The 14,295-nt window shown below is 34.9% G+C and overlaps 2 protein-coding genes across 2 annotated transcripts in view; one reads left to right on the forward strand and one right to left on the reverse strand.

Annotated features, from left to right (window-relative positions):
* Nucleotides 1-217: 217 nt before the first annotated feature.
* LOC149906085 (ankyrin repeat and MYND domain-containing protein 2) lies at nucleotides 218-1,858 on the forward strand. The gene is made up of 2 exons (XM_090105862.1): nucleotides 218-542; nucleotides 635-1,858. Exons 1-2 carry the CDS (start codon nucleotides 342-344, stop codon nucleotides 1,613-1,615), a joined length of 1,182 nt encoding a protein of 393 aa, XP_089961988.1. The 5' UTR covers nucleotides 218-341; the 3' UTR covers nucleotides 1,616-1,858.
* Nucleotides 1,859-5,788: 3,930 nt separating this feature from the next.
* LOC149906086 (T-box transcription factor TBX6-like) overlaps nucleotides 5,789-14,295 on the reverse strand; it is a 28,545-nt gene continuing 20,038 nt past the window's right edge. Inside the window, exons 4-5 of the mRNA XM_090105616.1 lie at nucleotides 10,207-10,347; nucleotides 5,789-6,660 (exon numbers count right to left, since the gene is read on the reverse strand). Of these exons, the coding sequence (XP_089961742.1) occupies nucleotides 6,172-6,660; nucleotides 10,207-10,347 (630 nt within the window). The 3' untranslated portion in view covers nucleotides 5,789-6,171. The remainder of the gene's footprint in view (nucleotides 6,661-10,206; nucleotides 10,348-14,295) is intronic.

Raw genomic sequence — 14,295 nt, forward strand, 5'->3', positions numbered from 1 at the left:
GGAGTTAAGAAGTTAAGAAGGACGATGCGACGTCTGTCGGGTCAGATTAAATGATAAATAATTTATCGTTCACACATGCGTCAATGCATCTAGTTAGGATTATAAAATTGCCCATTTATTTTTATTTGATTAATTTTAATATTTTGCACAAAATATATTTAAATATTTTCAATTTACTAACTTGAACGTGTCCAATATGTTAAGGCTATTGGCAACATCAAAACAGCAAAGCCAAACCGAATTTGACAGTTGACAGTGACAGACAGACATTGCAGTCGTTCTATGAACAAGGATCAGTAAAATTCCTACAATAAATAGCTTCGTTGATTAGAATTAACATCATGGACAACAAAACTGAGGATCTTAATCCACCCGAGAAGAGCATTTTTACTACTATAGCTCAAGGGGATGTAACCGAATTCAATAATATACTTGCTCAGCACAAGGGCAGCGTCGATTTCTTAGACGAAAATGGTATGACCGCACTTCAGCACGCCGCTTATAAGGGTTGTAAGGATATGGTGCAATTACTTCTCGATAGGGTAAGACATGACATGAATAATTTAATGGTTTATTTGACCTGCTTTACCTGCTTATCGATTGTTACTCATATGTTACCATTATCACATTCCAGGGCGCGGACGTTAATTGTGGAAATCATGAATACAACTATACGGCATTACACTTTGGCGCTTTGTCTGGAAATTCCGATGTTTGCAAGTTACTCTTGGATGCGGGCGCCAAGCCACAATCGACGAACTCCGTGGGACGAACTGCCGCTCAAATGGCTGCGTTTGTAGGAAACCATCATACTGTCGCAACTATAAACAACTATATACCTCGTAGTGAGATTGCTTACTATTCAGTGCCTCAAGGACTACAAACGGAAGCTTACTTGCCTCCTATCCTAGTTGATACTTTACATAGATTTGTTCTCGGTGTTAACATCCACCCTGTGAGGTTAGCTTTAAACTTGCAACATGCCTCCGGACTATTGGACAATGCTGATAAAGTTAGTAAAGTTTTAGAAATGTTGTGTAAAAGAGAAATGACTAGAGGTAGTGAAACTAATGAGGTTATGGCTTTCAAGTATCATTACCTTGCATATATTATTAAGGAAATCCATAATATTAAGGATAAACAGAAACCAAGTGCGGAGAGTGACAAAAAACATGATGTTGTGGAGATTTTTGCTAAAAAGCTGTTGAAGCCCGGTAGGGATGGTTATTCCTTAGATCTGATGGATTCCTTTTTAAAGGATTGTGTAAGAGAGTTTCCATATAGAGAATGCACTACTTTTCATCAAATGGTGTCTGCATTGACTAGTAAAGACCCTCCGCCAGCATTTTCAGTGATAAATTGCACTCTAAATGGCCAACGAGGATTCATTGACAATATTCCCTATTGTAGCACATGTGGGGAGGAGAAACCAGCCAAGAAGTGTTCCAAATGCAAAACAGTGCAATACTGCGATAGAGAATGCCAGCGTCTACACTGGTTTGTTCATAAAAAGGCCTGTAACAGAGAGTCAAGTGTTGCACCTACAAGTAATTCCAAAGTGAATATCGACCCCTCTGAACTAACTGCGGAGCTTCAGAATCTTGTTGCTGGATAGAAGCATATGTACCAATTTAAATAAATCAAATTGTATACCATATTTATACCACAACTGTGTACACATGTATTAACAATATTTGTTAGTTACAATCCAAACTAAACAATTGTTTGAAACAATAAACAGTTTTGTAATGATGATTCATATTGCCATTGATGTAATCTTTGAGACCAGTGTTTTTATTGTTTATGATTTAAGTAATCAGTGATTTATTATCACATTGAATATAAATTGGATCAAAAATTATGATTTACTAGCTTTCCGCCCGCGGCTTCGCCCGCACAGTCAAAGAAAAACCTGCATAGTTCCCGTTCCCGTGGGATTTCCGGGATTGCGTCATTTTCCCGGGATAAAAAGTAGCCTATGTCCTTTCTCGGGTATCAAAATATCTCCATACCAAATTTCATAAAAATTGGTTCAGTAGTTTAGGCGTGATTGAGTAACAGACAGACAGACAGACAGAGTTACTTTCGCATTTATAATATTAGTATGGATTCAATACCTTTAAATATAAGCTTTGGTATGGTCAGTCATTAATGCTAGAAAAGTAATGTTATATGTAAATATGGATGTTGTATAGCACATAATTTTATTTTGCAATGAAAAATATCACAAATCTTTTTAATAGTTTCAATTATTGTAAAAATTATATTGCTTTTTTAAAAAATGTTTGGGAATCTATTAAGCTCTAAATCTTCACTCTATTTTTGTGATACATTTGACTTGTAGGACAGAGGAAAAATAAAAAAAGTCAGTATGTCTAAATGAATAGAAAAAAAACTTAAGCTATTCTCTTATTTTCCCTCTCGCAAAATTTTAAATTAGAAATTACTATCAGAGCATATAATGGCAAGTTTGGAAAAGTGTTATTTGTTGAAAAAAACTTATAAAATATATTTAATTAGTGTTTACTTTGAATACATATTCTTTGTTACATAAATCATTGGATTAATACATCATAAGTTGTTAAAAGTCTTTAAGTAGCAAAAACATTAGTTCATGTTAATATTGAACGAAATACATTATTGTATTTTATGTGCAATTAATAATGGGTAAACATTATTTTCATTCTTTATAACATATTTAGTGTCATTGACATGATTGGTTAAATGTAGAAGGATTTGACAAAACAATCTACCTCCATTTTTGCAGTTTGTTGCGTTCTTGAATTTTTATTGATGTACAATACTATGGTAATGTAATGTGAATGTGTCTTCTGTTTAAATAAATTGGTATAATTGCATAAATTTGTTTTATTTTTGTAACTGGTTATTTACTGGTTACTAGCTGCGCTTCGCTGTTTCACCCGCGTGGCTCCGCTAATGTTGGTCTTAGCGTAATGATATATAGCCTATAATAGCCTTCCTCGATAAATGGGCTATCTAACAACGAAGTAATTTTTCAAATCGGACCAGTAGTTCCTTAGATTAGCGCGATCAAACAAACAAAGAAACTCTTCAGCTTTATAATATTAGTATAGATTTCCAACAGCTGCGTCAGATCTATTCCTGAAATATATTTTTTTCTTGTCCCATCAAAATAACGTGAAAATCTAGTGGAAATGCAAAAACAATATATTATTAAAACACTATTATTTGTCTTATGGATTAACACATTTTCCACAGTGCTTCGTAATAATTAGGATATTCAAATTGTTATAAGAAAGGGCCTCATTATTTAGAATTTGAAAAATGGATGGATCATGGAAGCAGGTTTTCAACAAGAAGTGAGAATATTTTAAATTTTCTCATCTAGCTGTTATGGTATTGTCTCTAAGACTTCTAATTAGATTCGAAATATACTTTCTTGTTATTCGAATAGAACCTTAGAATTATTTTAATACCCACAACTAAACCAAATCTTTAAAAATAAATAATTCTACAAATGAAAAGTTATGGAAAAAATTTCAAATTCGATAAGCGCCATCTATTAAACGATAAGGGTACTATTACTGCTCTTAATACGTTCGTAGCTATAGCACAGATGGAGCCACATTGAGAAAAATTATACCTTTTACATCCAACGAACTTAGCTAGAGCAAGAGCAAGAGCCATGCAAGAGCATTCTTTCACGCGAAAACCACTGAACGGAATTTAACAACCAGAGTGACATGTCAAAAGCTTTTATAACTTTTAGGAAAGTTAAATTAATTACTTATTCATACTTAACTACTACAAAATTATGTACTTGCATTTTCGAAGCAGACTATCTACCTAACATATTTTTACGACTTTAGATGCCTTTACCTCGTCAAGTAGGTAATTAATTTTCATAATTCCATTGAAATTTCTTATTTCTCGGTTACATGTGTGGATATTGGTCAGGTAAAATTAACGATTTTGTCAAAGCTGCAGAGTGGTTTAAATACGTGATTGACACACTTAGATATACTAAGATGACGATCAGCAATCTTATCAGACAAACAGAAAAGAAAATAGTTAATAACCATTATTTTCGGGTTAATATAAACATTGGATATCTAGTCGTAGTATATTATTATTAGTCTGTGCTAGTACCTTATTAGCAGCTATAAAATGGTCGGGTTATTTCTTTTGTAATTTATAATTTAGATTACTTAATATCAGCTCTGTAGTCGTAGCCTGCTGCGACTATGGCAGAAAGCTGAGACAAAATCCTTTTCTGGAAATGCAGTGCACACACTTTACGAAATTCTCAGCAAACTTAATCTAATTTTATGTATTGACTATTGTACTTTCTTTCTTGTTCTATTTTAATAATAATCATATGCATGTAGTTAGCTAGTTAGGTACCTACCATTGTACCTACCTAGTGGTAAATTTGTCTCTTTAATAAATTATTCAAAAATGAAAAGTAAATAATAAACATATAGATACCTACCTAAGTAGCTCTAGTTCTAACATGTAGGTAAATAGACCTTTTTATTAGATAGTTAGGTACTTATATGCAAATAATTCTAAACCACCGTTGTTTTTCGAATCTATTAAAAGTACATATGTGCTTTTAAAATGTAATTAAGTACCTACGTAGGTACCTACCTATATAATAGTTTAATAAAGAAAAAATACAACGTATTCCTTTTACAATTTAACATAATATTCTATGTGAGAGGAAAAGAGAGGAGAGATGATTCCACATTAAAAAACAAAAGTATATAATATTATGTACAATGTATCTATGTGTGCTGAACTGTGCTTTCACCCACGGATAAGCTACACGAAAAACTTTCATGCCCTATTCTAATCTTTTATGCGAGTATTTGACTCTTACTACCTATATAGGCGGCTAGGTACGCTTTTCTGGCAAAAAATACCACCGATTTCAACGAAATAAATAGGAGTTATTTATTATGGCCCTAAAAAAATACCTATAAATAAGTGAGTGATATACTTAACTAAGTAATAATAATTGTCTAGATTAGAATATTAATCTTAAGTTGAATATTGTATGATCCAAATAAAGCTTCATATTATAATATGTACCTACGGTCTGGGAAGCGGCTTGTGAGGATATTTTTTTAAATATCTACGTAGGTACCTATTCAAAACATTAGCTAGTTACCACCAAGAGAAAAGTATAGTTCTGAATTTCTAATCATCATACCTTTTTATGATATTATATTGCGAACAACCGTTACCTATCTAGAATGAAATGGTTATAGACTTATACTGCAAATATAAGCTTTCAGATGGCCTCTTAGTTATGAAAAAGTTAGATATATAATGTAATTAGAACATAATAATATGTTTTCTTATAACCTTTGTCATTACGGTTTTTTATTACAGGTACTTATTACTTTAGATTGATTAATAAATCAATTACGTAATAACGTAAAAAAATTAGATAGATTGGGTCCTAAATAGTAAATTCCTAATAAATCATTTTTCAGCGGGTGTTTTCTAAAAATATTCCAAAGAATTTGGATGCAATTTATTTTCTAAACTCATTCGAACTGGTAAGTATACAAAATCACTGTGAAAAAAGCCATGGGATTGTATAGGTAACTATTAGTAGTAAAATCTTGAAAGAACTCTTGAAAGAAGAAGATTATTGAGGTAGGTAGGTAAATTTATAAATTTGTAGGACAGGATCAAAAATAAAACGAAAGTGTAATATAGAATAACATATATATTTACCGTTTACTTACCTACACATACTCATTTAATATTTATTATTTTATTACTATTTACAGTATTTACAAACAGTGCTTAGGTATTTACGTAGTATACATGCTTAGAAACATAATAGGTAGGTTCTTTAGACATCCGACATTTTAATAAGGCAGTAGATATAATAACTATAAATACCTACGCTAATTTCTTAACTATTTACATACTTAAAGGCACAGCTATCACAAAGCATAAATTTATTAAATTACGAGGTAGTTTATCAGTGATAACAAAATTACAATATAATTATATAGGAAATAACCTATTTAAGTTACGCTCTTACAATGTTATCTTTAATATCAAAATAGGAAACTGTCATTAACAACAAATAGGTATTTAGCAAAAATATCATACTTTTATTTAATTATAAAAATTGCTAGTTGTTCCCGCTTTATTTCTAATAAGTTATCAACCTTCACCAAGAAGAGCACTTATAGTGAAGCTTTTGACTCTACGACACGGCGCCGGGGCTGTAGGGGGGGAAGGTATCCTTGGTACTGGGGCGGGAAGGGCTGGACTCCAAGATGCCATGAAGGGATTGGACGCATTGGGCCAAATGCCCAAGGGCATTGGCATATGTAATGGATGCATGTATGGAAGCTCAGGAGGGTAGAAAGCTGGCGGGCTGGTGCTATCGGGCGTTGTTTGTCGGATTAGTGGGGCTGGCGATTCAACTAAAGGAGGAGACCGCGGAGACGAAGAACGCAAGCTTCCTTCTTCTGAGCAAGAGGATGCGGCATCGGAACACGCACGCTTCGGCTCCGGGGACTCGGTTGTCGTGTCCGAATTACTGGGATCACTGTCCGTGTTTTTTCTCTTACATTTTGATTGGCCGCAAGCACGGAAACCTTTTGCGAATGGGTTGTTGTCGATCTTCAATTTCGTGATCCGGTCGTTCTGTGGACAAGGAAAAAATTTTATTAGATAATTGCGACAAAACACAAAGGCGTATACAGTTCATTAAGGTTTTATTAATGTTATTGAGTCATTATTTCAAAACCAATAAAGAAAATCTCTTTTTGCTCAAACCTACGCGGCACGATTCTGTCATTATTTTGATTGCATGTTACGGTGAATTTATTTTTCTCGTTGATTAATGGTATTCGTAGAAAATTTACAAGTATGTGTGAGCATTATTTAGATAATTTCGTGCGTTGAGACGAGACATTTGGAATTCTGTTTGAAAAAATCCGTTTTATAGCGTAAAATCATTATTGCAAGCAATCCTATCTGGGTTAGAAAGCGATATTTTTACTATTTTCATTTTTACTATTTTACTATGACTTCTTTTTCGTCATAATTGTATGATTTTTTCCCAAGTCGATAAGCGGATTAAGGTTGTCAGTATCGAAAAACGGTAGGATCCATCTTATCTCATTGGGATGGCAATTTAAACATCCGTTTCCGTATACACGTCGTTAATAGCTATATATCCTTTACAGGATAATTGTTGCACATGTGTGGTTTGGCGACAGGCCAATTAGCATGGCATGTTGCATGTCGCCGATGTCGGCCGCCCGGAGCGGGCGCTAGCGACGGCGCCGGGCGCGGGCATAGTCGTACCGTGACGAAATACGATATGCAAACTTGTACATATGTCACGGTATTTTGATGCAAACTTGTACATATGTCACGGTAGGGAAGAGATTTTTTAGGGAAAAAGTATCTTAAGTATATGATGCTGATAGTGCTTACATAAGTTTTTTCCTGTTGTGTACATAGTCAAAAGCGCCTAAGTAATATTTAAGATAGTATTATACTGCATCCAAAGGTACGCAGGAATTAAGAATCAAGGCTAAAATAAAAATAGTCAAGTGTAGGTACTCCCAACGACACTACCTCACAAACGTATTTGGTAATTAGTATATACTTTAGATAACCGTACAATTTGTATGCACGTTGTAAATTTGGCACTTAGGGTTATCTAGCGGAATCTTGACCGCAAACAGTCCCGTCGCGCAGAGTCACTTGTAAATGATTGTTTGCACGAGTCGATAAGGCGGCGCCGGCGGGTGCCGTTTGCTCATCGCACTACCAGATAACCGCGCAGCTAGCCGATAGCGAGGAGTGCTAAAAGCCTGTTATTAGCTCACTAGAGTGCACTTCTCGGCGGCTAGCTGAAGTATCAGCAGCCGGGCGCCGCCCCCGCTCCGCCCTGTCGCCCGTGACGTCACGCGACAACAAGTCGCTCGCTTTTTGCGTGAATATTTCATATTTGCGACTGTCGCCAGTTTTTTCGGAAATGTATAATTAGGGTCTGTGTAAATTTAGTTTAGTTATCGGGTGCAAACGGCTGAATTATCGATGATTTACAAACATTCGATGTCTCGACTTCAATATGGATATTTACGAGTCGCCCCAGTGAGCACGCTATTGCGGCTGCACCGTCTGCCACCTAGTTACGCTGGCCAACAGTCGGCCGGGATCACAAAGGGCATTTTCTAATTCGTCGGTAATTCGTAACAATACGTTTGGCGGCGTGTGTTCGTTTATGCGAGGATAATGCGCAACGATACGTCGCCGGCCATTGTCCACGGCGCAGTCCCGTTAGTTGGACAATTCTGGGATTATCCTACAAAGCTGCCGGTCCGTAATTGTAATTATAAATGGACGCGAGAAGCTCTTCGCGCCTCGTTGCAGTCAACATTAAATACGCCGCTGGAGCAAAGAAGCCGCCTCGACCTAATTACTGAACGATGGATTATGCAAGAAAACGACACGGTGCGCTGGACAACAAAGATGCAGACGTGGGGTAAGAAAACAAACAGCGGGAGGGCTGCTGCCTGCTAGGGGAGGACATATTGTACACAAGAAACTTTGTATAAACGACTGATTAAATCGATGAGCCACCAATTTTGGTTAAGTAATCTCATCAAGGTGAAAAATAAGTTTTTAAATTCACATGTCAACGAACAACGTGATTATCGACTTGAGCTTTCAATAAAGTTTAATTAATTTTGATATTACATTTTATTTGCCGAATTCATAAAGTTACAATATTACAAAAATCAGGTAACCCTAAATGATGCACTAAAATTGACTGCAATCCCGATGAATCATAAAATACAGAAGCTGCAATCAACAATGGCCGTTCAGCGTTAAAACAATTGTTCATTATCAGCACAGAGAGCGCCGTTGAAGCGTAACTGTATCTTTTCACTAATATCGCACTTCTTAACCTCGAACAATACGGAACTATGCACAAACATACCGCTAGACCTTTAAATTAGTTCCTTTTGTTTTCCAAATCTGCCGATGACCACTCATCGGCGTCATATTTTTTGCTGATACGGTAAAAGCCGTGGCGCCTGAGGCAAAAAATCTCCCTATCATAAGTGCGAATTGTGAATACATTCTGAGAAACGTACTACGTTTTCGAGGAACCCGTAAAATTAGATCGTATCGAAGTTTGTAAGGCGTTTCCAATCTAGATATCGTTATTGGGGAAAACATCGCAATCGTTGATAGCGCTTTTATGACTTTTACCTCAAGTTAAGGTAATTTGCATACGCTAGCGATGAAGAATGAAGATGTGTAGATCAATTGTTAAAAGCTGTTACACAGCTGAATTTATCTGATTTTATTTTCTCTAATAATTTATGTAAGTATATTTAAACTTGGTAAGTACCTAAAGTTACCTACATAACTATAGATTGCATAAAATGAGACAATCAAACATAATTGAAACACTTATTACAACTGGCATAATCATTGAACTTATTACAATTTACTGACCATTATAACACATAAAAACATGAGTTAAAATAAGCCAAATGCATATTCTACATGCACGCTTTAGTCACAAAATTTAGGTAAGTAACTGTTTCTACGCGCCATTGGGTCCATAAAAACACTCGTATTTCCTGAAGGTAATTGTTTCAGAGTTCAAACCCGTTTGGGTACGTGAGTTTATTTCATTGGGCTTACGGCTTGTATGAAATGTAACCGGCCCTACGATACGTGATGAATTAACTTCATGTCGATATTTTTTTAAGAATAAATATTTTACCGTCATGTAATTAATAATTTGCACTTAGATTCTTATATCTGCAATTAGACTGACTATAACACGCAAATGCACGTAAAGCTAATAAAAAATTAATTAACTCTTACTAATAATAACTCAAAAGAATCCGACCGACTATTATGATAACAGAAATCCTAGCTCAAAAGCCGTGTACTACCTATCCATCCTCATTTCGTAATGTAGAGCGCTGTCCCTGTAATAAATCACTAATATCTATATTCTATACTAATATTATAAAGCTGAAGAGTTTGTTTGTTTGAACGCGCTAATTTCAGGAACTATTGGTCCGATTCGAAAAATTATTTCCGTGTTAGATAGCCCATTTACGCACGGGTTCTCTAGTTCTTACCTAATAAAAATGTTAACAATTACAACTCAAACAAATAGTACTTAATACTTTAAATACTCATATTTACCTGATAAGCAGTAACAGCAATGAACTCAGTCTCCGGGAAGGAGAAGGAAGCGTGAGGCGCGCCCCACGCCAGCGCGGCGGCGTCACGGGCGCGGACTACCAACACACGTGGACGGTATTTGTGCATCGATGTTAGGACCATCTGTAAGAGATTTATTATTAGTTATTGTAATAAATAGTAGATATAATGAAATTAAAATATATTTTCAAGAATGTTATTGCTATACCATGAGTAGTTATAACAAAGTAGATTTCTAACAAACGCTTTGTTACATTAAATTAACTTATATCTCAACAACTTATTATTTTATTTATATATATAATAATAATAGATAATAGATTTCCACGATAAAACCTACCCTATGTGTTAATTCAAGTTAACATTTATATGTGTGCAAAATTCATTGTAATCGGTTCAGTATACTATACTGAGTATAGTATTCGCGTGCGGCGTGAGTATGAGTAACAAACATACATACATATACATTATACACATCCATCCATCCTGTCAAACTTTCGCATTTATAATATTAGTAAAATTTTCGTATTAGAACCAATTTCAAATAATATAGTTGGATATTTTATTAATTACTTATCATAAGAGGAAACATTACTTCAACAAATGTGCCTACAATTATCAGCTCATTAAGTTAATGTTATAATAAATTAACAACACGTTGTTCATACAGTTTAACAAAAAATCAACAAAGTGCGTTTATCGCAAAAAAGTAACCGCAACCCTTGCTAATTTTACAAGACGATAATTAAAAAATACAATGTGTTTTCGCATACATTGTAAGCTGTAACAGATACTCGGTAAAAAAGTTAGCGACAGTCGGCGCGCTAGCTTATCTGTGGTACTTCAAGCCTATACCTGCGCGCTGCGGGCGCCAAAACCACTTCAAGCGGAAAGGGTTCTGTTTTCTATTTTCACTCGCATACACACTTTTTACAAAGCTTTCTAGTTTTTTTGGCTACTGTACGCTTCTGAAATATGATATTCCTTTCAAAAGTTCCCCCATAATGCATTGCTACAATGCAGCTCTTATTTTTAGAGTCTGTACTTCTTATAATTTAATTTGGACAAAAACTTCACATACGTTAATTGTAAAGGCTAGCTATCAATAAATGTTTAGACCTTTATTGATTGCAAGCATTTGCTACTACTTTTTGTAATCGATTGTCTTATTATTTATTTTCAGAAACTATAGACAATGCGAGTCATTAAATTACATCTCAAACATTTATCTGAATGGGTTTTAATTATAAGTAATTAGGTAATTGACAGGCAGTTAACGTGTCCATTTTCGAGAAATTAAACAGAAAATAACAAGTGATGCAAAAAGTGTCATTTGAAACAAATTTCAGAACGATCAAGGGACACGTGTCGCTTCACAGAACGAGATAACTTTGTCTAGACGCCATACGAGGTTTTTGTAGCTGCCGAACATGAACAAATGCTAAAGCCTTAATGCACATATTTACCACATTCTGCGAGAGTGTTAATAGGAAATTAACTCTATATGGTATTCAATATGCAACATTGGCGACCGTTATCTCGTATTGGTTAACTCGAATTAAGCAGATGCGTGAAATGCCCTAAATGGATATACAATGCACATACAAGCGGCCTACTGTATATATAGAAAACTAGAATAATTGACTTTGTCATTGTCGTTGGCATTTAAATAAATGTTTCAAGTAATTAGACTTGTGACCACCTTTGTTCGTGTAAAAAACGGGACAGAATACCTATCCGGAGGATGCTGAAAAAATACAATGCGCATGACACGTTTACAAAGATAAATATTTATCACTATGCTGGTAATTATTTATTTAGTATTATTAAGTCAGGACGAACAGTTTCATGTTTTTATTATAAATTCTAAAAGCATGTACGTGACAATTCTTCAAGCACGCAGCAATTATATTAATATAATAGAGACGTATCTACAATTAAGTACTTACTGGTATTTATATTGTTTCAATTTTCAATTTGTCAACATAATGAACATATTATGAAAATATTAATTTTATCGATGGATGGTACGTACCTAGAAGAACATAATTAAAATAGTTCTGCGCCTAATTACGACAAGTTTTGACAACTAAGAATTGAGTAACAGAAATTACACATCGCCGAATTGTGGCGGCGCGGGCGGCTCCCGAGTCCCGAGGCAGGCTCTTTAAAGTCTGCATAACATCATACATTCGAGTAGCTCTACGACATTCACTAATACATTTTCCGAGTAACGATGAAGATAAAATATTTGTACCATTTTTATGTCTCTAAAAAGGTGGATGTAATGTGTCGTGTAGGTAACATTCATCATTGTGTTTTTGTCGAAGCACTAATTAAAGTAATTGTGGCAGTTAAATGTAATGCAATTAAACCTAATAAAGAAAACCTTAAAATTAACCTTATCTCTGATTAAGCTTCGACGATGTTCACGTTCGCCGATGTTTTTTATCACATTTAGCTAATTACTCGGTGTATCTTATGTTTTATCGATGTAATTTCATCCGTGAGAATTATCTGGAAGTCACATTATTGCATTCGTAGAAATTCGGGGTACTGCACCTTGTTGCGAACTTAACGTGCGCTACAATTTAAGAACCAACTTTTAATTCGTTTTGTTTACACGTTTTGTGTTTCATTAATTGTATGCTGATTAAGTTTTCTCTTTAATTTGTATTAATTGAACGTGTTTCGAACGTAATTATAACAAATGAGGTTAATTAACAGTGCATTGTTAAGTTCGGTTTAATAATAATTGAGCTTTTAATTTATGTGACAATACCTACATACTTATAAGTTGTCGTGACTAATTATTTATCTGCCTGGTTAGTAGGAAAGGAGAAAAACGTTATTTTTATGTAGATTTTTTAATTTTTAATTTTTTAATAACTTTATAAAATCGTGAGATAGATATTCATCTGCGTACGTGGTGCGCGAGGTGGATAGCGCGGGGCACGACGATTGACAGACATATTAACGTTTCTTCACGTTTCCATCCTCGTCCATCAAACGGACATGCGTTCAATCAAGTACGATTGAAGTTTCTGATAAAATTATATTTTTTAGCGTGTCTCTTTGGTATTTGTGGAATTGGGATTACTAGTTTGTTTTAAAGTGTGAAGTTGTAAAAAAATCTGTAGTAGTAGTTTCTTTTTTGAAATAATTTAATCAGACATTATTTTTGCCACCGAAAGCCGTGTGTAGTAAAACGAAATATGTACAAAAACTCTAGCTTCAATATTTATTTCTGTAAACAAAATTAGATGCGATAAAAAGCGTGTTATAGGCCTCTAATGGTTGCTCTATATAATTAGCCGTGCAAGATGTTATAAGATAAAATATTGAAGGGGAACACCGTAAAACATGTAATTTCCCCCGGATTGACACGGGCCGCGTCCCGTCGTAACCACACTGATTGCTTGTAGCGATAATATTTAATGTGTCGAACAAACATCCCTTCATTTTTTCAGATAAGGGGTTGCTTTCTAGAGGGTAAACGACGATTTATTTTTAAAAATCTTTGTGTCACTATTTTTATTTTATTAGTTAAAACTAAGAAAGTTCTAAGTTATATTACTGTTTTGTTTAAAGGCAAATTGTTTGATGTATTCAAAGCAGTATTTCCCAATAACAAGACAATTCGTTTAGCAAACAGCATTACAATTTACGAGTGCTCTATTGCGTGAGAATTAGATAGTCAACATTCCGTTTTCCAATTACTAAACAATTTAAACTCCTCCACGACACGATAACAGTAATCTTTTCTGTGTAACATATTAAAGGTTGGCTTAATCCGAGCCGTAATTAGGGAAACGGTATACAAAGAGTTTGTGGGGTAAGAACTCTTTGATGTAGCGTTAAAAAATCGCAAACAATGCGGCTAGTGGAAGAAGAATGGGACCCTTTTTATTACAGGTGGCGAAATCTCAAGTGCGCAAGCGAAGCGTACATTTCCATGTGAAGCTCCTTGTGTCTCGGTAAGTCGGTAGCAGTCCCATTGTTGTGGCGGACTAAAGACGCCGCCCGGAGTGCGCTTGACAACGTATCATATTTTATAAAACATGGAATGCT

The sequence above is a fragment of the Colias eurytheme genome, chromosome 9 (assembly GCF_061535395.1).
Source record: "Colias eurytheme isolate Ceu_HAF_F1 chromosome 9, ilColEury1 Martin Lab GWU primary, whole genome shotgun sequence".
Taxonomy (NCBI): domain Eukaryota; kingdom Metazoa; phylum Arthropoda; class Insecta; order Lepidoptera; family Pieridae; genus Colias; species Colias eurytheme.

What these genes read in the sequence shown, in the direction of transcription:
- LOC149906085 (XM_090105862.1), top strand. Translation starts at nt 342, where the DNA reads ATGGACAACAAAACTGAGGATCTTAATCCACCCGAGAAGAGCATTTTT. An exon ending in TGCAATTACTTCTCGATAGG is followed by an intron (nt 543 to 634) that starts GTAAGACATGAC and finishes ATCACATTCCAG; the next exon opens with GGCGCGGACGTTAATTGTGG.